Raw genomic sequence first — 24,102 nt, 5'->3', positions numbered from 1 at the left:
CATAGTTGGCTGTGTGGATAACTGCTATGCTTTTGGGTAACAGTCTTCATGCAGTGGTGTAGGATTTCTTACCACACCAGTTTGCAAGTACCCTCTTGTTTCCTTACTTTTTCCCAATTCAATCCTACTATTTTCCCATTTTTAATGTTTTTTATTTACTTGTTTACATTACTTAATAACTATAAACATTCCAGTTATAATTATTAAGATAAAATAATTGTCCTGTTTTTGTCAATTCCTTCAAACTCTCGAAGAGAATTGTCAAGGAAAGTGCTGTCTGTTGTCAAGTCTTGCTCTATAGACAAAAGGGAAATGTCTGCCAGTCGTTCATCTGTCATAGTGGTCCATAGATGGGTTCTTATTCTGAACAATGCTGAGAAGGATCGTTCACACTGGGCTGTGCCAACGACTACTGTGAGTGCGAGTTGAAAGATCTGGTTTAACGTTGGGAAGGCACCTTGTAGTTTTAATAGCTGATGGTATACCGTATTTCCTCGAATAGACCCCGCACATCGATTATTACCTGCCCTCGAATAGTCCCCACACCTGTCAACTTTTGAGTGAAATAGTAGCCGCCCTCTAATTGTACCCGCATAGTTTAATTTTAATAATTTTGGGTATGGCATTATACTAGCGCTAGCTGAACGTGCCAGCATATGATGCCAGTATCTATGTGCTGAGTTTAAGAGCAAATAGTTGATCCCTTGGTTGATTGATCTAGTTGTCAAAAGCACTGTAAACAACCAAGAAGATGAATCTCACTTACTACCAGAGTACTACCGCTATTACTGGGTATTCTCTCGTGAGTTAAAAAGCTTCCAATAGCTAGAGCTGCTCTCTAAACATCTCTAGGTAGTAAAGAAAGACCTCTACTGACAGAAGATTAAGGCCTCACAGATTAACTGATAAATTATTAGCCTCAGTTGAAATTATTAGTACCCGCCCTCAAATAGTACCCGCCCTCGAATAATAGCCTCATATTATCTTTCCTGAAACTAATAGTAGCCGCGGGGTCTATTCGAGGAAATACGGTACCTCTAACACTGTTTATATCTCTCCTTGTAGAGCTCATTTAGCCAGCAATCTTTCGTTAGGGAGGAGTTCATAACCCAGATCATACCTGAAGGCCAAGTCAGAAAGCAAAGTCGAATCAAGAAATTGAGAAGACAGTGGATTACAAGCGTCAAGTGACTTCATGAGATCGAGATAGGAGGCTGAGAAATGACAATCCATCTCTGAGAGGAAGTGGTCAAGTACAGGAAGATATATGTTGAGTTTAACATTCTGGCTATAACTGACAGTTTCACGTCTTCCAGTTGATTCCAAGACAACTGAGTTTTCAAGTCTTCTCGGTCGCTTACGTTGCCTTTCCATCATTGTAGCTGGCTCCATATAATGCAGTGTTGCTACATCACAGATATACTTATACATGTGATCCCAGACACTGTCACTCCTAAAATCTTTCAAGGTTTGAGTGGTTGAAAATATCAAGCCAGCAGCCTGATCAGACAAGGCCTTGGTGACACCCATCACTCTCTGAAATATAGTCAGGCAAGCTAGGAATTTAAAACTCTGCACTTGACCTAAAAGACCTGCTGCTTCTACTGCTTTAGCCTTGACTGTGTAATCCATGATGTGCTCTAGACTAGATATGATGGAGTCATATGTACTAGCAATAACATCAAGAGTCAAGGAGCGACAAGCCCATCGAGTGTCTAATAAACGCTTAAGTTCCTTTGTTAGTTTGGCAGGGTAGAGCTCCTTCTGTTTCTCGATAAAGATGACATGTGCTTTGCTAGATGATAGAAAGACATAGAGGACCTGGAGCAAGGAAAAAAATTCAGAGGCATGGGAGTTCTTCACACAGTCAACAAGTACAAGGTTAAGTATGTGTGCATGGCAATGAACATATACAGCATGTGGTGCTGCCTCCCTCACCCGTTGCTGAACTCCAGAACAATGGCCGCTCATAACTGAGGCTCCATTATACCCCTGTGACACCATAAGATTGGGATCTAGACCATACCTACTCAATGTTTCCAGGATGTATTTGGTCAAGCCTTCTGAATTAAGAGTAGCAGCAGGGTTAAAGGTGAGAAATTGCTCTCTTATCAATGCAGGGTCTGTGTCACTGTCTACATAATGAACTACTATTGACATCAGCTCCTGTTTACTAAGGTCCTTCATCTTGTCAACCATCAGAGAGTAGAACCGTACCTTTTGAACGGAAAGACAGATCTGCTTCCTCACTAAACTAGCCATAAAACCTAAAAAGTTCTTCTGAATCATATGTGAGGTGTACTTGGCATTCCTTGGACCATGAAAAAGCCTATCATCAACTATTGGGTCGTGCTTAGCCAATAGACCCATAATTTTAAGGAAATTTTCTTTGTTTAACAAGTTATCACTTTCAACATGACCTCGGAAGCTTTACTGCATAGTAAGAGGACTTTAGCTATGGTTTTAATGTAGTGCCTCCTCTTGGCCGTCTGTTCTGCTCGCCTACTACCCTGTTGTTCAGCTACTGATCCATGATTCTGAGAGGCTCTAAACTGCTCCCAAGCAACAACCGCTTGTTTGTGAGACAAGGAGTCATGGTGATTGGCCAGGATACCCTTTTGTCCTGTAGCATGTTTCCAATCTCAGAAACCAATACTGGTAAATGCCTTTTCTGGTCGGGTTAGGTGAATACTTGACATACCAAATAGTCAACAAGGGTAGCAAAAGGCAGCGTCCTTTTTTATTGAGTACTCTAAACAGGGATATAGCTTGTACCAGTCCAGATTAAAAGAACAAACTTTCCCAAAAAAGTATGTTACTGGAAACTTGCCATTAATCACCTGTTGACATGGAGGAGATGATGTTGACGATGCTATATCATCAAGTACAATACCAGCTTGAGCTTCATAACTGGTTATGGTACTACCAGCTTCACTAACTGAACTGGTGGAGGAGAAGGAACTAAGTGTGGTTAGGGTTACTGCTTCATTTTCATCAGCATTACCTCCAGATCCACGGGTAGGTTGGGTTGGCTGAATTAGTGTGCTCTGACTGATCTCACCTATAATTAATTATGTACCATTTATTTCAATATGAGTATACTATTTATTACCACTGTCACTGTCATTCCTAGAATTTCTGGCACTCATATATTTGAAAAGGGACAGCTGTATAGTCATGGTTAACAGATGAAGACTCTCAAGTTTCACTCAATTACAACAGTTGGCACGTGCATATAAAAATTTTTTATGAATTTAATTAAAACTGCAATGAATATGATTATTACAAAAATGAATGAATATCATTATTGACTTCAGGTGATGCCCGGGCCCAGGCCCGTGTGGGCCCGGGTTCAGCTCCGCCACTGTTCTTGATAAATCAAGTGTACGAAAGGCTGCAATGACATTTGCACCACTGTCAGTAGTTGCTGCAACAGCATTTTTGATGTCAAGTTCCCAGTTAGTCAAAATATCAGTGACACAGTCAGCAATATTGTCACCAGTGTGATCAGCAAACAAGGCAACAGTATCAAGATGCTTTGATTCCAGACTCCATTCCCCATCAATATAGTGGACAGCAAGAGTAATACATGGTTCACATGAACGACTTGTACACAAGCATATAGTATTTCATTTGCTTGAGCAGCTTGACTTACCTGTAGGTAGAAAGCAGGAATCTCTTGAGATGAAAATACCTTTCTACAAGAAATGTCATAACTCGGGTCGAGAATTCAATATTATGTGTTACATAATATTGAATTCATAATATTGAATTGAATTCCCTGTATATAATGGCACAGCATCTATGGCTATGAAGTAAGTTATGGCACAAGTTCTTTGGCTTGTGGACTACCTCAAGGGTACTTAGTTGCCCTTACTTTTAAGCTCTCAAGCATTAGTTGTGTCTTTGTACGCTCAAGAGTTCCACTGTGGCATTCAGTTGAATCAGAAGCAAATATATCAGCATGATGATCACACAGATGTTGAAAGAGGATAGATGTGTTACCTAGGGTTGGACAATACTACAGTTTTTGAGATTATTGCCTCAGCAATGTATTGTCTCTTTTGATTAACGCTACAATATTGCTCTTCATTCTGCACATGAGCAATCAAGTATAGTCGGTTTCAGTTGAGAAGAAACCACCACCACCCCTTATAACTTTTTTGTCACTAATGCTAGCAAATTGAAATTTGGTATAGCTGCATAACGGGTTCTTCCGAAAATCCTTACCAATTTTTGAGTTTCTAGGTACTCTAGAAGATTCTAAACGGGTTCTTCCGCTTGAGATGAAAGGAGCCGCCATGACGAATCGTTTGCGTCACTCCGATGAATATAATTTGCATCTCATTACATTTAGTCAAAAAATAATGTTTTTTTATTTTAAAAATAAAACAAAACATATCAAGCTCTCTACACCTACTGATATTCAACTAGGAGCTTTCTCTTGAGGATAACTCTTGCTATATCACTCCACAGCCTTCTCAATCTTAGTTGTTCTTCATTGCCAGTACACTCGTTGATTCACCCGTATTCCGAGCTCTATACTAGCTAAAAACAGGCACCAAAAACAAGAAAAGAATAGATGGAGGTGGCAGCAACCACTGTAGAGGTACAATAGATAGTAAAGTAAGTTAAAAGAGAAGAAACGCTCGAAGAATGACAGAGCTTGCAGATTGCAGCCATGTTCGGGCGGGGCTACACGTGACGTTTTAATGACAAAAATATTGATTTACTTCCGTTTCTTCTCAACTGAAACCGACTATAACAAGTGTGCATAATGGTGGCCATTGACTTCAAAGAAATAGAGAGAGCTGGAATTAGACATAGAAGCACAAAGAGACTTCTGTTTGTCCTCTACCTAAGGAGACAGTGCCTCTACTAATATACTCATCTTATCAAGAATCCAAACACTAACAGCATGGTTTGGAATTACTTCTCGGTGAAGGCAACTAAATGCTACATCTAATGATGAACTTGTCTAAAAGCAATTGCCTCTGTCCTTGAGCCACTCTCTACCTTCACTGAAACTTTGTCTGGTGAACCCTGTGTAACTATATCAGCTGTTGCACCTCTGCTTAATCACATTACTTTTGTCATTTTGTTAGAAATGGCATCAGATAATGCAATAGCAAAAGGAATGAAGAGAACAATTCATAATGACTTAGAAGGTAGATAATTGATTGCAGACACGTTACTGATGCAAAAGAGTAGCTATTTGGATCCAAGGTTTAGACAACAGTACCTTTTGGACAGTAATATAATTCTTCAGAGACATTATTAATAGCTTCAGATTCACAGCCATTTACAACTGTTGCTGCTACTGCGAACCCAAATCCACCTAAAAAGTTAAAGGTTTGAGTGCTATTGTTATGAACTCCTTAGCTCAGCCTCCTATTTGATCTACTTCAGCCATGGAACGTTTGCAGAGTGAAATTTATTGCTACAAAATTATTTTTAACTCATGTAAGCCTGGACGCTGATCCATTTAATTGGTGAAAAAGTCAGGACTTACCCATTTTGAGTACCTTAGCAAAAAGTACCTATGTGTTGCTGCGACAAGTGTACCGTCTAAAAGGCTTTTTCTCAAGTGGGTTATAATGTAAATGATCTTAGATTTAGACTCACACCAGAACATGTGAATATGATGGTTCTCATCAACTCTCAGACCAAATTAGATCCAGGCTTTGCTCTGTTTCTCCTTTCTAGCAAGAGTCATACCACCAACTGTCTTGATTTCATTCACAAAAGACTGAGAGGAGCAAACAGAACAGCAAGCAGAAGAGCTTGTTGAACAGCTAGAGGACAATGCTATCTCTCACATGAACTGCTAAGCTAACTGTCAGTCTATCATATAGTAGTAATATAAGACCTCCAGTAAAAGTCACTAAAATGTTTTTTGGCCAATTTGTTTTATTGTTTCAAAATAATCTATAAACATCTAATTTGCAGCTTCTGTAAAATCAAGCTTATCCAAGCTGTCTTTATATCTATTTAGCACAAAACACTGAGCCATACCTTCAGAACTCCTTCTAAAATGCATTAATGATTATATTAATAGTTGATTAACTTGGATGTGGCTAACAAAATGGCAAAAAATAATCAAGAGTGTTGGATCTGAGGCTAAGGCTGCAGGGCTACCTAATCTGAATGTGTATATCACTAATAAATGTATTATAACAATATATAAGAGGACTTGCAACACAGACAACTGGAAATCAAAACAGATTAAAAAACGTGGCCTAAGGAGTAAGGCCCCTCCCAAGATTACTACATAATGCAAGAAGAATTGTTTGCAATTATTATCTGCAGAACATTTGCAGAAGTTAAAATGACTTTTAGCCGTTGTAATATAAACAACAGAACATTTAACTCACTGGTTTGCTTGATTGATATAAAACAAAAACTAGAGTCCACAAGCGTAAATCTACTGTGTCTACTACTGTGAATGGAAACAACGAGGATGCTTGCCAGCAAAAGATAGGGCATTTTCATTTAAGTAAACATTTCTAATGAGGACAGAGTCAATGTTAAGGTATGTCAGAAAGCATTCTGCAACATCCATGGTTTTACTTCTAAGTGTTCACAAGTATTTCGTAGAGAGATGATATCTGGACTACCATTTGATGAGCATGGCAAACATAAAAACCACAAAAAAGTTAGTGATGAGATATGTACTTTAGTTACAGAACACATCAGTTCTTTACCTGCTTGTACTAGTCACTACTCAAGATAACAAAATTTTGCTTGTAAATACTTACTTCCAGAGCTATCTATTGTTTGATCCAGAGTATTTGAAGCTTTAAGAAGAAAATTACGTAAGGAAAGTATCTCACCAACCTCTACAAAAAATTCGAAAGCCAATTATTACTGAACACCTTAATCAAGACATTCGTTAAATAGCAATCGAAGAATCCACTACATCCAAACTATGTTCCCAGTGTATTTGTGTGTCGTGATGGTGGCAGAGGTACAAGCAAAGAGAATTTCGATCGATTTAGAAGGAGGACTTTGAGATCCAGGAACAAGAGTTTAAATGCTAATGCTAAACATTACAAAAGGGACAGGTATGTAAAAAGGGGTTTTGATTTACATGTGTATTTATAAATTTTGTCATTACAGTTTACGGAATGGACAAGACGAGGAAGTAACTGAAGAGAGTACATTGTTGGAAAGTGAACAGTTGCAACAGGGGGTTGAAGATGAAGCACCAGCATATGAAGACAAGGAACCTACAGATGAAGAAGAACCAATGTTTGATGAAGAACCTGTGTACAATGACAACGAACAAACAGATGACAAAGGAGAAGACCAGAATATGAAGATCAAGATCCAACAAACAAACAAGAAGAACCGAAGGAATCAGAGTATGAAGACCAAGAACTGGAGGAATTAGGGCTTGAAGAAGAATCGGAGGAATCAGAATATGAGCACCAAGAAACAGAGGAACTAGAGTATGAAGAAGAACTGGAGGAATCAAACTGGTATGAAGACAAAGAACCGGAGGAACTAGAGTATAATAAAGAACTGGAGAAATCAGAGTATGAAAATCGAGAACTGACGTATGAAGAAGAACCAAGGGATGATGGGGAACCAAGATGTGATGATGAAGGACCAACAGGTGATGATGAATTGGCATATGACAAGGAAGGTTTTCGAGTCAGTGATATAAACTTAGAGTTAGAATTTAAAGAGATAGCACTTGTTGAGTATGAAATCGAGAATACGTTACTGTAGCAAAAACTAGATACATGTAGTTGTGAGTCAGAGAACAGGTCATTAAAAGACAGGGTACATAAACTTGAAAATGAAAATGCTCTTTTGAAGGTTATACTGTCACAATGTCAATCGCACAACTTTGGGTCACATCGAGCAATTGTATCTCTGAGAAGGAATAACGAAATTTTGCAATCAAAATTGAAACATCAGTCATTTGGTGCATCTTGTATAAAAGACAGTGACAGCAAAACTTGTTTCTACACAAGCCTTGTTACATACCAGATAATTTTGACCCTATTCTTACAACTTGAACAATGCTTTAAGACAACAGTATCAAAACTATAGAGCTAATTGATGAGTTTTTCGTAACACTTGTTAAGCTCTGTCTTGGTGTCCCCCACAAACACTTAGCATACAGAATGGATGTTGATGAAAAATATATTGGATTGATATTTAGAAGGTGGATTGACGTAATGAGTGTTGAACTTAAATGCCTTGTAGCATGGCCAGATAAAGAAGCATTGGTTCATAATATGCCAAGCACCTTTCGAAAGCATTACATTAACACGAGTGCACTATACCACATGCCCTTGCCATAATCAGTGTAGTATAACTTACTGTTGTAGATATGATTATTAACAATCAAAAGATCAACCAACAACAACAGAATCAAACATTTATATACTAAGACACAAATTATGAAATAGTTTCACATTAATACAAATTATTAAGAAGGGATCTACTACAGACAAGACATACAACCAATAATTAAATCTATGCATACATTATAACACATTACATTTAATTAAAATTCAGGGTTCTACAGTCACATGATTTCTGGGATACTACAAAAACACAAATGAAACATTAATTTGTTCTTCAGAGAATGCTGCTGACTTACTGTTACTGTACACATTAGCTTGCTCAGCCTTGTATTGTTTGCTGCAGCAATTGAAGGTGTGGCTGGAATAAAAGGTGTGGCTCAAATTAAGCACTGCCTACTTCATAGTTACATAATGGACAGTTGCTGGTAAAAAAAGCTTCAGTTTTCTACACTTACACACAGTTTATGACACAATAATTAGGCTCCACTTGTTGTATACAAACTTGATAGTAAGAATCTACAGTTTAAAAGACTCTGACAGATCTTCCAGGAGAACAGGACCTCGTGTAAACTGTTGCGGTAAGCAATGTTTGAGCTACCATATCTCAGGAATGAAGAATTTAAGACAAATTTCCTACATTTAAAATCAATAAAAAATTTCAATCTATCGTTTGATGTGTTCTATTGCATCATTACCTTTGTCATGTGAGAGCTGCTTATAAATCAGACTACATTTATCATCATTGCTGACTCATGCTGCCTCTGAGAAGACAGATAAAGAAGAAAACTGACGAAAAACAACTTTTAACAAGTGTTTTGGTTGACAGTGGGACTCCTCAGGACCTGAGCAAAGAGCAGCAAGGATTTGAAAACAGAGAAGACGCCATCTTGCGAACACACACACACACTGACAGGACAATCGCAGTACCATCGCCTATACGCCTACGGCGTGGGCAAGGGCAACAAGGCGTATCATTGATTGTTTTGAGATCTTCATTCAATGCCCAACATACTTCCTTGCTCGAGCCCAGACATATAGTCAGTACCAGAGGCATAACACTGTGGCACCTACTGGCTCCATTTGTTTCATTTCTGAAGCATGGGGAGGACGTGTCTCTGATAAGGTCATCACCCAGCAATCTGGCTTTTACAAAAGGTAGAATTTGGTGATGACATAATGGCAGATCGTGGATTCAATATTGGTGATGATCTTGCAGTGTGTGGGGCTCAATTACTCATTCCAGCTTTCACTAAAGGCAAGGAACAATTATCTGCTAGGGAAGTAGAAATAACAAGACGTTTGGCTCAAGTTTGTATTCATGTCGAACGTGTGATTTGTCACTTACATAAAAAATATAAAATTTTACAACAAACACTCCCTATTAATATGATTAAACTATCATGATCTGATAATGAAAAGAAGAACTGTTTCATAAATAGGATATTAATAGTTACAACTACATTAACAAATCTTTCACCATTTGTTGTTAAAAAATAATTTATTGTCCACAATTTACATGTACAAGTGAATGCATGGTTAAGTTTAGTGTACTGAGAGAGATTGATATTTAGAAAGAGTCACATAGATATAATACAGTTAGGACAAAACCATTTACCCTTTGGGGCTCTTTTGATTCTGATACAAGCATAATGAAACCATTCAATGTCACATGAAGGATTGTCACATCCTATCATTCGTCCACTAGATTCTTTCTGACATATACAGTACAACTTGTTGGAGCTGGTATTAGTTGAATCGGCATTCACAGATGAAGTATCTGAGTTAGCTAGAGTTGTAGCAGTAGATGGATTAGTATCAATGGTTGTTGTGTTATCAATAGCAGATGGATTAGTATCTGTATTAGCAGCAGCAGTAGTTGAATCTGTGCTACCACCACAAGTCGAAGTAGAGGAAACAGCTAAATTAGGGTCATGTTGATGAGTCAACACTTCCGGTAGGACATACTTTAGGAAAAAACTTTTAAGAAGGGTAATACTTTACTTGTCCCACATACAAAGTCACAAAAAGGTAGTTGTTTAACCATCATTTGACCTTGAACTTGATGATAGTAAGCATGTGATGACGATAAGTGAATTGTACCAGTTGTGTCTCTCTCCAAGAAACAATTCCTGTCATTCAATGCTTCAACAGAAATGGGTGATATATCCTTGTACTTAAACGGGCATTTTATCTCTAGCAATCCTTTGCCACAGCATTGACATTGAGTTAATCCATCTGGACTGGCTCCAACAAATGGATACGAGGGATACATCACAAGGCCTGAAGACTGAACTGCAAAATTAACATGCATGTTTGATTTCATGTACGTAATGTACTCCTTACGAGCCAAATCTTCATGCAATCTACCCCATTTCAATGATGGTATGTTAGGATTCGGTTGAGTATACTGCATCAGGGCATTAACAATTGATACAGGATATGTCCTGCCCGTATGAAGGAGTACTGAGTGAAAATGAGACGAGGTGATGAGGCCTCTTCAATAGTCATGCCATATGTAGCTGGCGGACTAATTTCTGGTTGACTTTTCAAGGAAATCGCATTCCAATTGGGTCACTTTTAGCTTGCTGAAAGTAGTATCAACTAACAATCTGGATTCAGGTAATTCACTGTGGCAATGCTGGTATAAATCAAAGAGCTGTTTTGGCAGATTAACATCATGCTCATCGGTAATAAAGCCATTGATAGCAGTGTCCTCCACATAACCATTCACGACAGAGAAAACAGCAGAGTTTGCCATACATGTGTGCAATGCATCAAGTAAATTCTTCCCAACCTTTGGGATCTCTGATTCAAACGATCTTCTATTTACAATCCGTCTCTCTTCTGCCAAAGTAGCTTCTGATTTACCATGCTTTGGCTTAATGAAAGGGATATTGTGTGCTCGTGATGGTTTTGTCTAAAATATTAGTGAAATAATAATGAAGCATCACTAATAGCATTTAACTTACTTGTTTAGTGAATGCCTGGTTCCATACACAAGGTAGAGATGTACAACTTGCCTTACCAAGTTCTAATCTATGAAATGCCTCTACCTTAAACAGAAGGGCAGCTACATGGGAACAAGTTTCGCCGAGGCTATAAGTAAATTATAAATTAAAATATTTATGCACGTAGTATACTAAGTTACTAACCCTGCCATGCAGGAACAGTGGGCAGTAATAATGTCTCCAGCATCCTTCTTTAGGCCAACCCAAGCCTCATGAGGCTTGTCATTCGTCCTTTGTGATGGCCTCACCTTTTTCAATGTACAATTATTTGTGCCAGAAATAGGGAATAGCCAAACTGTATGAACCCAACCACTATAATCAAATAATAAGTTTAAATGAAACTACTGGTTTATTCAAACCTTATATACCGTACGGTTGGTAAATTTCGTGGGGTAATAATTTTCGTTAATTTCGTGGTTAATTTTTATTCCCGAAATTTTAATCCCTATCCACCCACACATAAAAACTAATTAACGGGCCGTGCAGAGCTCTAACTACCATTTCCAAGCCAGTGGAGGAGCCAAAGCCTTTGTCTATTACTCCGTATTCGACTATAAGCCATGTGTTGGAAGCTAGTCCAGTAGATCCAAGTGAAAAGAAGTATGCTAACTGCCATCCACGAATATCTGTATACACGAATATTAGCTTCTAAGGACATTCTGGAGAAAACACGAAATTTTGGACCGGTAATAATTATATAAGCTTTAAGACTTTTATATGCCTTAAGCATCTCCTTAGTAAAAAGGCCAGGAAAGTCTATGAGGTAGGTATATATTAGAGGGAATTCCAATGAGGGCCACTCATCTATCCATTGTTCCTTAGGAATCATGTAGGGATCCACCACATTTGGTCCAGAATCATATAAAAGAGATATCTTTGTCTCATATCTGCTATCTTTACTACAGGCCATTGCCATCCAACATGGCGGCTGCAAGGCATGCCTCTAATTACTCCACCCAAATACCACATTAATTCTATAAGCCTAAACGTCATCAATTCTCAGCTCGAGAGGTCTATACATGTTAATACCTAAACCCTTGAAATAACATAAAGCCTTCTCCGGATACATTATAAAACCGAACGTTTTCAACCGTCAATAATAGTCGTATATCTATATTCTATTCTTAATTATCGTATAATATCCGCATAATTAATGCTATATACTTCCTAAAAAAGTTCTTAATCGCCAGGTCGCAAGTGTGATGAGGGCAACTACAGGCTAGATGCAAGTAAATGTAGGTCTCCCTCAGTACATGCAAAATAATTGTTATGAATCACATAGGGTTAAAGTTTACAATCAGTTGATATACTGGTAAGACTATGAATATTTATAGTTATTACAGCTCAAATTGAGCTATGAATATTGATTGTTATTACAGCTCAGATTCTGACAAATTTTATTTAGTCTACATAATAAGATAGTGATAACGTGGGCTAACTTCTTGTCCATGAGCAACTCTGACGAAGAAGGAAAGATAAATTTGAAACAGGCAGCACCACCAATACATGTTTAGACTCCTCAGCAACATCTCATAATCATTCGAAGTCCAGAAGAGTTTTAGAGTACACAAAACAAGCGCCGCAGCGCAAAACAAACCTCATGGCTCCTGGTGCGCAGTACTGCGCACAAAGGATGGGCGTGACGTGACGTGCACAGTTATAGGAGGTGTGGTCAGATAGTTGGAATTAGCTTCAAACTTCATCATGGTAAGTTTTTGTTTAATGTAGCATTATTTTATCTTTTTAAATGACAGGAAAGTCAGGATGAAGCTTTTGCTTCATCAGAAGAGGCCACTCCTAATAGACCACATATGACTTCGACAAAGGGAAAGATTTCAGTGAGTTCATATTTTTGGAATCACATGAAGAAAACCACAGAAATGTGGCTGAATATTTGGGCAAAGCTGTTACTTATAAGTATGTATGTATTTTTGGTGGTGTGACTAGAAGGGTAACTAGGATTCAGAACCCTCAATGTGTTTCATTCTGTCTAGTAAACCTTATTTCAAATCATTTAACTAAAGCTACAAGAGTGTGTCACACCTCTTCTGATACTGTTTTTATATTTATGTGACTCAATATCTGTATTTTATGTGGTATGGTGTAGTTTAATTTTTGCAGACAAAATTTAGCAAAAGTCAGAAGTTGTACGTGTACAATTACTTGTAGAAATTTATGGCACACCTTTAAAAATTAAATGCTCTCTGGAAAAGGCTGTGTATAGGAGTCTATGTTGGCAGTTTTAAGGTGGATGTGCAATTCTGAATGGGAATAAAATTTTTGAGGTCTTTACATACATGTATTATTTTCTGGATTTCTGGATTTCTGGATTTTAGGGGTATTTCTTACCAAGTATTAATGTATGTGTGTTTTTCAAAGACTAATGTGCTAAGTATGAAATGTACATGACAAAAAAATGGGACAAAGTGAAGAGCTTTCTAACAGCAAGACAACATGGAAATACTGTCTAAAGACTTCTCTATAAGCATTAGAAGGTAGAGAGAGCCTCTATAAGTCTTAATAAAATCCAGTTATTATTGCAAGATGGTGAAATCAATTATAGGAATTTTTTACACGATTATGCTTGTTGTGTCATGTGTATACAATAGTAAGAGTATTGTAGTATACATATGTATGTTGTAGCAAGAGTAGATAATAATTAGAGGAGAGTGTCCTACTGTGCATATACCCCCTGCTTCATCACAGCATAGAATTGAAGAGTCACATTCAGGATATTTCCGTATTTTTATTGAGTTGAGTAGTTATTGCTAGTTATTTTTTTAATAACTACTCAAAAATACTGAAAATAACCGGAATGTGACTCTTCAATTCTACGCTGTGATGAAGCAGACCCTATAGCCAGTAGGACACTTTCCTCTAATTATTATCTACTCTTGGTTGTAGTAATTGGGTTGCCTGTATAGTACTGTTTCAGGCATTTTATAGGCTCATGTTTGAATCACAGTATGCTTCCATAATTTATGTTTGATCCTGTGTTGGCATGTTTTAGCCTGTGCATACTGTATACACCATATATTTTGCAGATATAAAATTTCACAATTTGGCTGCATTTTTGTATTCGCGAATAAAAATTTCACGATTTTAATATAAATACCACACCTTGTACTATATAATTAGCACGCTATTTTGCGGATTTTAATTTTGCAAATATTTCCAAAATGCAAAAATTGCAAAAATTTAATCCCTACGAATTACATGTTATACTGTATAACTCCAGATTTTTTTGGTCTAAAATTTAAATGATCACAAAAATTTTAGTCGCAAAAGCTTGGTTGCCATTCTTCAAGCAGCACGTGTTAGTTAATTCATAAAATCTTTCTTAACGACGATATCTAATTTCACTAATTCTCAAAAATTTTAGATGGAGCTGTACAGTATTAGTTTGAAAATATTAATTTATATACAATGCATGTACAATGTACGTACATGTACCTAAATTGTACATGTACACATCATCATTATATTATTGTTCAGTATAACATAAATATGATATAAACACCGTACAACGCTTTATTTTGGTGGTGCTTTATTTTGGCGATTTTGCTGTAAAATTGTAATTGGCGGTTTTTAATTTGGCGATTTTTGTGTACACGTGCGTTACTGAGCATGCGCATTAAATGATTGGTGGTTTTAATATTGGCGATTCTGCTTGCAAACTGCCAATCGCCAAAATAAAACTCCACCAAATTAAAGCATTATATGGTAGTTGTAAGGACGTACATGTACATGTAGATATGATGCATGTACAGTACATATAACAATGTACATTGTATGTGGTGTATTTGCATTGCTAGTATGTAATTGTCAGTGGTTAATAGACAATTTACAATCACTCAATCAGCTTCACTAAGACTTTACTTTGAGTCATGTTTTTGTCTGTGGAATTCTGAAACAATTGTGAAAAGGTACATTTCCTTATATTCTCTCAAGACTACACCGCACTTTTGTGCTCAGTTCTCAGTACTGTTAAGTTACTCTTTTACTACCAGTAACCTATAATCTTGTGCTGTAGATACAAGATACAAGTACAGTTGTATATGTACCCATACATGCAAAATGCCCTTAAAGGTAACTTGCATCAAACACATTGCATGCAAGTTTTTTCCACAGATATTTTTGTACATGTACTGTACATGCGTGAAAATACATAAACACAACATGTAATTGAATCCTCTTAGAATTACTGTACACATAGTTCATTTTAAAATTACAAATCCTTAAAATTAACTTTATTTGCAGAATAATTTTTGGTTTTGACAGTTATTGTGCATGTACATGTAGCATAATTGTACTGTCATCAAGCATAAATTTCATTAATTCGCAGATTTAAATGTTTGCATTTTTGATTCATTTGCAAACTCACAAAATTTAATTTTTTAATGTGTTTTCAGCTGTGCATTAATTGAACTAAGAGCCAATCATAAAATCAATATTTTATTTTATACCCTTGAAATTTGTACTTACATGACTATAATGCATACAACATATAATGCTTTGCCTGATTTTATACATATTGTATGTACATGTTGAAGTTGAATTTGCTGTAAACTTTAGGGTAAAGCATTACGCTTAGGTGCATAATGTTCTTCAGATTCCCTGCTATTTTTTTTGTTTCGTAGGTTCTCATAACACACATTGCTTTTTGTGCTAATGTGACGTTATTTTTAATAGCACTCCTGATCATGACACAAGCACACAAAAATACAATGCATCATATTGAAAACCCACCTTTAATTTCAGTGATTTCTGCATGATACAAGATGATGAAGGTTTTTAAACTGAAGCATTCTATTTTTGATTCTTATTTGTTGTAAATACTGTAATTTAATCAAGACTATAAGTTTTATTATTATACATGTACTGGTCAGTCATCATGCATGTACATTTACATGTACATTGTACATGTGCAATTATTGTAAATCTGCCTTTACAAAAAAACAATTTTTATTGTGAATTGATTAGCTGTTAAGCTTAGCATACATGTAGTTGCTCAACAGTTTTCTTTTTAGATGCTTTCTCAATAGTTAATCAATGTTTGTATGGGTACATATGCATGTAGGTTGAGACTTTGTCACGTGATGATCTAATTAAGCAAATCAAGAAACAATCACTGATGCTGCAGAAGATGAAGTCAAAGTTTGATGGTAAATTTGACAGAAAAATGAGAGATAATTTGTGTGAAGCAGGCCAACACTTCCTTTTTTTTAAGCAGCTAGATATCATTTTGTCTCTTTTATAGAAATAAGTCAAGAGTATGCAAAACTGAAGAATGAATCCAGACCTACTGACAATGAGGTACATTGAGTGTTCTAAGTATTGAGTACATGTACTACTGTTCTGTCTGTATCTTTTCTGTAATGAAATAATCTGCATGTATTATTGTTTGTATGTAGCATCTTGTTAATGAGATTCAGGTATTGAAAGCTGAAAATGATCAGCAGAAGAATGAACTAAGAAATGTTAAGCAAATTGTATTATCTGTTGAGGAAGAAAAAAAGGTTTGGAACTCAGAATTTACATGTATTTTTGTGCTGCTAATTGCATGTGGGTTGTTTGAAATTATAAATGTTAAATTTTAGCCATGGTAATGGTACATGCATGTACATACATGCACATGTATATGTGCATGTATGTCACGCTATATGTAATTGTGGCACAAAAAATTACCATATAGCAAATAATTTTCGTGGCTCTTAATTTTTATGGTTTTTGTGGTGTGGGGGCTTCCCACGAAATTTAAACCCACAAAATTTAAACCCACAAAATTTAAACCCACAAAATTTAAGCCCACGAAATCATTGAAGTGCCATCCCTTACAGGCTGTCAACCACTAAAATTAAACCATGAATTGCCCCACTAGGAGCAAACCACGAAAATTTAGACTCACGAAAATAACCTGCTATACAGTAGTATAATGTTCATGTACATGTACATGTACAATAATGATGATGTGCTTGAAGTTTTCATCTTTTTAATGGCAACACGAGTGTTAATGTACGTTAGTGTCACTCATTTTCCTAGTCACAGAATTTATATTGTCAACATGTAGTGCATGTTCTACGAAACTTTGCTTCTGTAGTTTGCACTTCATTTGTCAATTATTTTAGGCTGAACTATCAAATCTTAATGATCAATTAAGTGAAGCATTATCTCAAAAATCTTTGCTACAAGAGGAGCTTTCCACTTTAAAACTTTCTATGGAAACAGAACTTGCTGCCTATCAGAAGGAAAAGTTGCAACTGGAATTAAAAGCTGCAGATTTGGAGTCATTAATAAAAGAGGGGGAAAGTACAAAGAAGGATTTATTGGAAGATGTTGCTTCAATGAAAGAGACTTGTGAGAAATTAACAACTGAATGTAACAACTCTAGAATACAAACGATGACATTAGAAGAAGAGCTAGCTAAAAAAAGTGACACATGGGCTTATGAAAAAGAGGAGATGACCAATCATGTAAAGCAACTTGTTACTGATAAAGAAACTTTACAGGCTAACTTTAAAGAGGAGCTATTTCAATGCAAACAAAGGGAGGATGAACTAATTTCTGAAGTAGAAAGGTTATCTAAAGAGAAAGAGCAACTTCACCTGTCTATTCAAGGAAGTAGTCATCAAAAAAGTGGCTCAGAGGAACTGGTGGAAGATAAGAAAATGAATGTGAAATACCAGGAATTAAAAGAAGATCATGATCTCTTGTTAATTGCTAAAGAAAAATTGGAAAAGGACTTGGCTCAGCAGCTCCAAAATTTCTCTGCTAGGGACGACATTGTAGCTACACTAAGGAGCGAAGTTGAGTCACTAAGCAATCAACTAAGTAAATAATTAATTAGTACATGTTACTTTGAAATTATTAATGATGACATCTACATGTAGGTCATGAAACAGCAGTGCATAAAGAAGAGATTAAGAAACTGAAGGCTTATGCTGTAAAACTGAAAAGAGAACTCTCTGAGTCACTTGAGAAAGTAAGGATTATAAATTATTTTGCATGTTGCTCTGCATGTACATGTATTGAATTGATGAATAGACTCAATTGCACATAAGGTATACCAGTTTATCTTCGTGGTGAAAGATTTCTGCGATTCCTGTACTATTAGGCTTTTGCTAAATAAATTTCAAAGGAATAGCCTGGCAGAATGTTGCAATATTCATTTTCAGGATAGAGCAAAAAAGCGTATATTTATGAGAATAGCCCGGTGTGTCTGTCTAAACAACGTTTAAACACAAATTTTTAAAATTTACTGTAGCTTATACTGTAATTTGATCTGAAATTTATGTGAATGGTGTATTTGACATGATGATACTGTATACATGTACATGTATATACACATGTACATTGTATCAATGGCAAATTTGCAGTGTATGCTGAAGCTCATTCATCACATTTTAATTATTATGAATTATTATTTAATTTGTTTTAATGGCAGAGCAATACAGGTTTGACTGTAATTGGTACTTGTGCATACACTTTATGTCCATTTTGTTACAAACTTAGGAAAAGCCATTGCAAGAGGAAGTGAGGACATTAACCCAAGCTTTAATTGCTGAAAAAGCTAAATTTAATGATATGACATCTTCAATGAATGAGTCACTTTCTGATTATGACAAGTAAGTTTTTCAATATGATAAGTTCCCTGTATTTGATCCCAGATTTACATGTACTTGTGTATATGTACATGTACATGTATCTGTCTGTTTGTACATGTATTTGTCCATGTTGATTTATTTTGTTAACAGCATTTTACCAACTTACACTTACATGTACATGTATAGTACATTACATGTTTGTTTATCATATTATGTATAGTCAGTTTCATTTGAGTTGCCACAGGAAGTACCTTAAGGAGACAATTATTAGCGTGTACTTATTTTAGCGATTTTCATGAAACTGACATTTGGCTGGTACTTAATTTAGCGTTTTTGATCATTTGGTATTAATAACTTCTAGAAGAATTAAAGGGGCGAGCCTAAGCAAGTTATAGATTATGTGCTGTGATTTACATGTATGAGCAAGCAAAGCAATTGCACAAGTCTAAATACACTAATACAGTATCTCTTGTTGCATTAATCTTGCTTAAATTGCTTCATCACTGACTCTGCAGCCATTAGCATCTAAAGTTATCTTGCTTACAGTTAGAAGCAGTCACTGATTGAAGAAGATTGTCATCTGCTTTTTTAATCTAGGCTAACTGCTAGAGATGTCTTTGGACAGCAGTTTAGTATTATCTTGCTGACCGTTTGCTGCAAGTAAGCTCAGACTTGCTGACGGCCGCCATTTTATTATTGTGACCACACCCACTTTCAATGAGGAAATCAAAATTAGCGCGGACTTAAGTTAGTGATTTTTTAAAAATCGACTAAAATTCGCTAAATTAAATACCCGCAAACAATTGTCTCCTTAAGGTAAATCAATGTTTGCATCACAAAGCGTCATTCCTAGGCTAGCCACACCCAAACATGGTGGCAGAGTGCAAGAAAACTCTTTCATTCAGCGTTTCTTCACCTCTAAGACCTTTTATTGTCTATTTTATCCTTGCTTTGGATACTGCTACCTTTCATTATCACTGGCTAGACCTTTTCTCTGTTATAAAGCTGACAAACACCTCCAATATGGATGATAACAACCTAGGTTGAGGGTGATGAAGAATAACGGCGATCAAAAAGGCTGTGGACAGGTATAGCAGATGTTTCCCAGTAGTATAGACTGCTAGTTGAATGCCTCCTTCTTTAGAGGACCTCATCTGTCTGCTTTTATTTTATAAAATAAAAGCATTAATTTTCTTAAAATAATGATGAGATGCAAATTATATTCACGAGTGTGATGCAGCGTGAAGGTAATGAATCATCATTGCAACTCCCTTTGAACTAGAGCGGAAGAACCCATTCAGAACTTTCCACAGGACCTAGAGACTCAAAAATTGGTACAGATTTTCGGAAGACCCTGTTATGCAACTATACCAAGTTTTAGGTTACTAGCATTAGTAATAAAAAAGTTATAAGGGGTGGTGCTTGGGCAACTCAACTCAAACCGACTATAGTGGGATTTATTGCCAAGGGAATAGAGTTGACAAGTTGGTAGAAATTTAGTCTCTCTCCAATTGTTTTTAAGTTACTCCATGTACATGTACAAGTACATGTAACTGCCATATAAATTTTTAAAATCACCGTACACTGTAATTTAACCCAATAAAATATTAATTTAATCAGCTTTCCAAAAAATTTTCACCAATTATTTCCAATGTATAACAGATCATCTGTTTAATTTTTTTTATTGTACATTTATGTCAATTTTAAGCCACAATGGGGCTCATATTTGAGGTTTTCACTGAAGAAGGGCTCTTGTGAGCAAAACTACATGTACACAGCCAAATACATAATTATATTTGAAGCCTTTCCATGTTACAATCTTCGTGCAGAAAATTTTGGGGCCTCACATGTGTGCTTGTAGATGTAGTACAGTATGCATGTGTTCACTTAAATTTTGCATTTTAATTTTGTACTACAGCAGGATGTAAATTGTTTCTGTACAGTTTGAAATACATGTAATTAGAGTCAATATCTTTCTTTTTAGTTTGAGTCAGCAGTTAATTGAGGAAAAAAAGAACAAAGAAGTATGTGGCACGTAATATATTTACATGTATGCTTGCCTTAATTACATGTACATGGAGCTACATGTAGCATTGTAAATTCTGCTTGCTTTCTTACACTTTTTACAAATTGTTTTTTGTAGGAACTTTTGTTGATGCTATCGAAATTGACTGAAGAGAAAGCTATGATGGAAGATGCACATAATACATCAAGGAGTGAATTGGAGGCAATAAAAGCCACTTCATTAAATTTTCAGTCACAATTAACAGAATCATCAAGAAAATTAAATGAGGTTTGTTTAGCCCTCGACACACCAGGCAACATGTTGCTAACAACTTTTGTGGTTACTTTGATTATAATCAACATTTTGCTAAGAAAAAAAATTTAATCTTTTTTGCAACAGGTGGCTCAAAAGATCAATATTTAATTAACCACAAATGTTGCTAGTAACTCATTTCCTAGTGTATGAATGGCTTCAAGGTATTTGTACTACATGTGTATGTACATGTACATGTGTACATGTACATACATGTATATTGCACATGTGCAAGCGTGTATAATACTTTAATACATGTACGTAATGTAAAATTGGAATTGCACAAATGGCAAGGCAAATGTATGAAACTTTGTATTTGTCTTGCCATGATGTGGAATCTTGTATCACTACATTGATATGGCAACATTGTTTTATGTTTGTACAGATGCAATTTTCTTACATGTATAATGTATAACCTTTTCCGAAAATATTAATTCTTATTCTTATGTCGTAAGCAAGGTTTTTTTTACTTGCTGATCTTTTAATGTTTTATTGTACATTTTAATATACTTTGTTATTGTAGTAACACATTCCAAGTTTTTTTTAATTAACTCGTAGCTTTATTTATGATCCTTTTAAATTCGCTTTGAGGATTTGCATTTGCGTTGTAATTTTGATTAGAAATGACCTACTGCAAAGTTTTACATGTTTTGTGAATCATAATAGAAAAACTTTTTACATGTATATTTATATGTATATATGCATGTGTATGATATTTTACTGTAAATATCCCAGGTTGCAGCTGAAAATGAAATTTTGCATGAAACATTAGCCAAAGAGAAGGAAGAACTAGCTGAGCTAAAGCAAAAATTAACTATGGCTGAAAAAGATGCCAAAGTTTCATCAATGATGAATCTTGAACTGGCTGATTATGAACGTTCTGTTGAAACACTGAGAGGCCAAGTTAAAGAGAAAGAGGTGCAGCAAGTTGAACTTGAAAAAGAAGTAGCATCCTGGGCAAATAAATATGAAGAACTCTCTCATGAATTGAGTAAGATTCATTTTTTCAATGACAGAATTACCTCTCTTTTGCCTTCTAGCTAGTTGTAAGGAAGATTCGTTTCAGAAAGACGAAATAATTACAAAAATGAAGTCAATGCTGCGTAAAAGCACGAAAGAATTAACTGAAGCAAAGGCTCAGGTACATTTGATACATGTACAGTACATGTACATTATAGATAAACTACAGATGTTGAGGGTTACTGGATATACACAAGCCTGAGTGTACATAACACGAAATAGCTGTAGTTTATCTGGTCTGTACTATAGTATGTGGGTGTATGAAAGGCACTGTCATCTAACTTCCAGAATTGGCAGTTAGATGATGCTTCTAACTACCCCTGCTGTGGTCTCCACTGTATAAACTCGTGTTGGTGCCTTTGATACACCCACATACTGTAGTACAAATGCAGATAGAGGGATGGCAGCTATTTTAATGATAATGCATGTACATGTAGTACAGTGTAGCTCTGTTCCAGCTTTCTGTCCCTAAAGGAGCTACTGTACATGTACATATGCAAGCTCTCCTTAATACTAATTATCTTTATGTTTCTTTTTGTATGATGCAACATGTATATTTTTACATTTTGTATGATCGCATAACATGTAATACATGTATGTATTTAATTTAGATTACTGAGAATCATCAAAAATCTAATGATACCAAAACAGAATTGGAAACCACAAGACAAGATCTTGAGATGACCAAAGTAAGATTGTGTACTTGTACTTTTTATAGCAATGCTGCCTACATATATACATCTATGTTTAAACATGTATAATTTTTACTTCTGGTATCATACAAGAAATGCAACTACATGTACATGTACAAATATAGATAATAGTAATACACTGTATTATACATGTACATTTGTGCCTGATTCGACAAGTACATGTACATGTTCGTGTATATTATTTCATAGATATTACACCCATTTGGATTGTAACACATTAATATACATGTAGGCTCCATTCCCTCACCATGCCTGCTGTACACCTTGTACGTTGTACCTACTGTACATTACACTACATTTATACAAAAAAAAACTCACTTTACCAGTGAACAATTACATGTACATGTATTTTCTGTTTTGCATTGTCACATAAATGTACTTCTACATCTACATTGTACCAGTGATGAGTGAAGCACTTAAGTGCTTGTGCTTAAAAGTGCTCTAAGCAGATTTTTACAAGTGCTTGCAATGCTTTCTAGCATTTAATCTCAATGAAGCACTGAAATTTGGGGTATTTATTGTATGGTCTTAATATGATTGGCTGATCATAATAATGATGTGTTTCAACTCCCATTGTCTAAAAAAACTATTTACTAAGATACGTGTATGAGCCTTAAAAATGTTACTTCCTGTCTGTGGGTGCAGGTGTGACTAAAGGTGACGTCACAACAGGCAGAAATGCAGATAAATCCATTTCTTTATAGGGGTAATGTTCCTTTATTTTCATGCCCGTAATGTAATAGCAGTAGTTTAAAGATTGGGATCATTTGCCTTTATTATTCTAAGCATGCAGCTGCTAGAAAAAGAGTCAAAATAGCAAACAACACAAATCTCCTACTTGTGATATTTTGACTTTTTCTTGCAGTTGCATGCTTAGAATAATAAAAGCTAATGATTCCAATCTTGAAATTACTACTATTACATTTCAGGGCATGAAAATAAAGGAACATTTCCCCTATGAAGGAATGGATTTATCTGCTTTTCCACCTGTTGTGACATCACATTTAGCCACACCCACCAACAGAAAGTAACATTTTTATGGGTCATAACTCAGTCAATAATTTTTTTAGGCAATTGGAACTGGAACACATCATTATTATAATCAGGCAATCATATTAA

The 24,102-nt window shown here is 35.8% G+C and overlaps 2 protein-coding genes across 2 annotated transcripts in view; one reads left to right on the top strand and one right to left on the bottom strand.

The window, feature by feature from the left end:
* LOC100641636 (uncharacterized) overlaps window positions 1–12,907 on the bottom strand; it is a 71,840-nt gene extending 58,933 nt beyond the window's left edge. The window contains exon 1 of the mRNA XM_019996548.1: window positions 12,769–12,907. Within this exon, the coding sequence (XP_019852107.1) occupies window positions 12,769–12,858 (90 nt within the window). The 5' untranslated portion in view covers window positions 12,859–12,907. The remainder of the gene's footprint in view (window positions 1–12,768) is intronic.
* A 75-nt stretch (window positions 12,908–12,982) lies between these two features.
* The window catches only part of LOC105312795 (GRIP and coiled-coil domain-containing protein 2-like), a 15,430-nt gene continuing 4,310 nt past the window's right edge, over window positions 12,983–24,102 (top strand). Inside the window, exons 1-13 of the mRNA XM_019996547.1 lie at window positions 12,983–13,036; window positions 13,084–13,167; window positions 16,410–16,494; window positions 16,590–16,645; window positions 16,744–16,848; window positions 17,458–18,160; window positions 18,220–18,311; window positions 18,842–18,954; window positions 20,918–20,957; window positions 21,077–21,226; window positions 21,986–22,241; window positions 22,291–22,391; window positions 22,882–22,959. Coding sequence (XP_019852106.1) covers window positions 13,034–13,036; window positions 13,084–13,167; window positions 16,410–16,494; window positions 16,590–16,645; window positions 16,744–16,848; window positions 17,458–18,160; window positions 18,220–18,311; window positions 18,842–18,954; window positions 20,918–20,957; window positions 21,077–21,226; window positions 21,986–22,241; window positions 22,291–22,391; window positions 22,882–22,959 — 1,866 coding nt within the window. The 5' untranslated portion in view covers window positions 12,983–13,033. The remainder of the gene's footprint in view (window positions 13,037–13,083; window positions 13,168–16,409; window positions 16,495–16,589; window positions 16,646–16,743; window positions 16,849–17,457; window positions 18,161–18,219; window positions 18,312–18,841; window positions 18,955–20,917; window positions 20,958–21,076; window positions 21,227–21,985; window positions 22,242–22,290; window positions 22,392–22,881; window positions 22,960–24,102) is intronic.

This window comes from Amphimedon queenslandica, unplaced genomic scaffold (genome assembly GCF_000090795.2).
Source record: "Amphimedon queenslandica unplaced genomic scaffold, v1.1 AMPQUscaffold_13406, whole genome shotgun sequence".
NCBI classification, from domain to species: Eukaryota; Metazoa; Porifera; class Demospongiae; order Haplosclerida; family Niphatidae; genus Amphimedon; species Amphimedon queenslandica.
Note: the sequence above shows the minus strand (reverse complement) of the source record. Positions and strands in the feature narration are given on the sequence as shown.